General features: G+C 44.8%; 1 protein-coding gene across 1 annotated transcript; it reads right to left on the bottom strand.

Annotated features, from left to right (window-relative positions):
• Positions 1–1,203: 1,203 nt before the first annotated feature.
• On the bottom strand, positions 1,204–1,602 carry LOC136528719 (uncharacterized). The gene has a single exon (XM_066521694.1). It carries the CDS (start codon positions 1,600–1,602, stop codon positions 1,204–1,206), a length of 399 nt encoding a protein of 132 aa, XP_066377791.1.
• Between the last annotated feature and the right edge of the window lie 1,278 nt (positions 1,603–2,880).

The raw sequence follows: 2,880 nt of genomic DNA, 5'->3' as shown, positions 1-2,880 counted from the left end.
GTGTGAAGTGATTAAGAGGGCATAGAGGAGTTTTTGCATATGTGGGTACTTGGCCTTGGATTCTGATAGTAGCTCGCTAATATAATAGACAAGTTGTTGTACCTTATATACGTGCCCTTCTTCAACCCACTCCATGACTATTGTTGTGCTGACTACCATAGTAGTAGCTGCAATGTAGAGTAGGAGTGGTTTGTGCTTCTTCGGTGGAGTAAGTATTGGAGAGGTGGACATGTACTCTTTGAGCTTCTAGAAGGCTTCGTCAGCTTCAACTGTCCACTTGAACTTGCCTGACTTTGTCAACAACTTGAAGAAAGGCAAACCTTTCTCCCCGAGTTGCGAGATGAAACGATTAAGGGTAGCCACGCACCCTATCAGTTTCTGAACATCTTTAACGCAGTGAGGTCGAGTCATCTGAGTGATTACTTGAATCTATTTCATACTAGCTTTGATACCCCGATGGCTCATGAGGAAACCCAATAGTTGTCCGGAAGGAACTCCAAACACACACTTTGTTGGGTTAAGCTTCCACTTGTTCTCACAAAGACTATCAAAGGTTTGCTTCAAATCTATGATCAGAGTAGAAGGGTCCTTGGTCTTGATGATGACATCATCCACGTAGGCTTCTACATTATGACCGATTTGTTTGCTTAGGCACGCCTGGATAGCCCACTAATAGGTTGTACCAGCATTTTTTAACCCGAAGGACATGTTCGTATGACAGTAGGCACCAAACAGAGTGATGGAGGATGTCTTGCTCCGATCTTCTTTACGAAGGGCAATCTGATGGCAACCCGAGTAGCAATCAAGGAAGGATAAAAGAGCTGACCCAGCCATAGAGTCTATGATCTAATCAATGCGAGGTAAGCCAAAGGGATCCTTTGGGCAATATTTGTTGAGATCTGTGTAGTCGACACACATGCACCACTCTTTTGAGTTCTTCTTCTGGGCGAGTACAGGATTAGATAGCCAATCAGGGTGAAGGATTTCCCTAATGAATCCGGTTGCTAATAGCTTGATGATTTCCTTCTTGATTATTGCTTTCTTATCTGGTGAGAACCATCATAGACGTTGCTTGACCGGCTTTGAGCCAGGGTTTAAATCTAATTTGTGCTCAGCAAACTCTCTTAGAACACCCGACATAGGAGCCGGCTTCCATGCAAAGATATCCTTGTTTTCCCTAAGAAAGTTGGTGAGCGTAAGTTCCTATTCTTTGGAAAGGTGGGCGCTGATGATAGCCATCTTAGAGGGATCACCAATACCCAGATCAATCTCAATGGTATTCGTCTTAGAGGGTGGTGCAATGATTCCCGCCTTCTTAGTCAGAATCTCCATGTCTTCCGGCTTAGTCTGTTGTGCAATGTTGGCAATCTCCTGTGCTTCATAGGCTTGCTGCATTCTAGCTATAATCTGGACTGCTTCCGTGTCGCAGTCATATGAGCACTTGAGGTCGCCTCGGAAGGAGAGTACGCCATTGGGGCCCGACATCATGAGCAAGAGATACAGATAATGTGGTACGGCCATGAACTTGGCCAAAGCAGGTCGACCGAAGATAGCATGGTATGATGATTCAAAATCAGCCACCTCGAACTTGATGAACTCCATTTAGAAATTGTTTGGGTTGCCAAACGTTACCGAGAGCGTGATCTATCCAAGTGGTATGGTAGCCTTGCTGGGTACTATCCCGTAGAAAGGGACATCAGTGGGGGTGAGTAGGCTAGTAAAGTCTAGGCCTATCTTCTTCAGCATATCTGCAAATATTATATTCAATCCTGTAGAAAGGGACGTCAGTGGGACTGTAATGCCGGCTATTGTTAGACCCAAGACGAGTGGATAGTCGCTGGCGTTAGTCACACTAGTCCATTGATCTTTTCTGGAAAACTAGATCGGGTACTCAGACCAATTAAGGTATTTTGGTGTTGAGGGCTCTCCTGCCATGATGTCCCGAAGAGCTAACTTTCCTGAGCGCTTGTTTGATGAAGTCGGTAGCCCTGCAAAGATTACTACGATTTGGCCCTTAGACTGTTGGAAGCCAGGGTCAGCGTTGTCGTCTCTATCTTTGTTGTTATCAGCTTTACCCTTGCCCTTGTTGCTTTTGTCATAGAAACCTAGTTCTTGGAGTTGTCTGCACTCGGCCGCTGTGTGCTTGCGTTCTTGTGGAAAGGGCAGGGTAAACTCTTGAGGTCTTTGAACTTCTTGTTATTTTTATTAGACTTCTTGGACCTATCCATGAAAGCAAGAGTGTTGCCGGGTCCTCTCTTTCTACCGAATTTGTCCACCCTGATTGCTTCTAGGGTCATAACCTTTGTCTTGTTGGCCACGTGGGAATCGTTCGCTAGTACGCTTTTCAGATGCAATCATCTTCTATAATGTATGCTTAAATTCCTTGGTGGTCTCTGGATTATCATCGTAGAAATTTTCAAACCTCCACTTGTATTTGATCCCGTTGGCGAAGTGATCTATCACCTCCCTGTCTGTGATATCATAGACTTGGGCTCGTAACTCAGCAAAGCAGTGATAATATTGCTGGAAGGTTTCATCTAGTTTCTGCTTGTAAGTTCTAAGCTCGTTCTGAGTACTTGGGTGGGTGAGGACGTCGCAAAAATTTTCATAGAATTTGCACTGAAGTTGTCCCCAAGTATCGATGGAGTTGGCTCATAGCTTATCATACCAGGCGAGAGGCATAGTGTCGAGTGCCATGGGAAAATATAACACTTTGATGTAATTGTCACCTCCTACCAACTCGATGGACTGAGAGTAGATACGCAACCATTGGTTGGGTTCTATCTTTCTATCGTACTTGGTATGGTTGGTTGGCTTGAATTTGTATGGAAGCCGGATAGAGAGTAGTCTGTTAGAGAAATATGGGAACCTATCCGGTGA

The sequence above is a fragment of the Miscanthus floridulus genome, chromosome 19 (genome assembly GCF_019320115.1).
Source record: "Miscanthus floridulus cultivar M001 chromosome 19, ASM1932011v1, whole genome shotgun sequence".
NCBI lineage: Eukaryota > Viridiplantae > Streptophyta > Magnoliopsida > Poales > Poaceae > Miscanthus > Miscanthus floridulus.
This window is presented reverse-complemented; position numbering and strand designations above follow the sequence as displayed.

Excerpts from the sequence above, each read along its gene's own strand:
- LOC136528719 (XM_066521694.1), bottom strand. The coding sequence starts at position 1,602 with ATGGAGTTCATCAAGTTCGAGGTGGCTGATTTTGAATCATCATACCAT.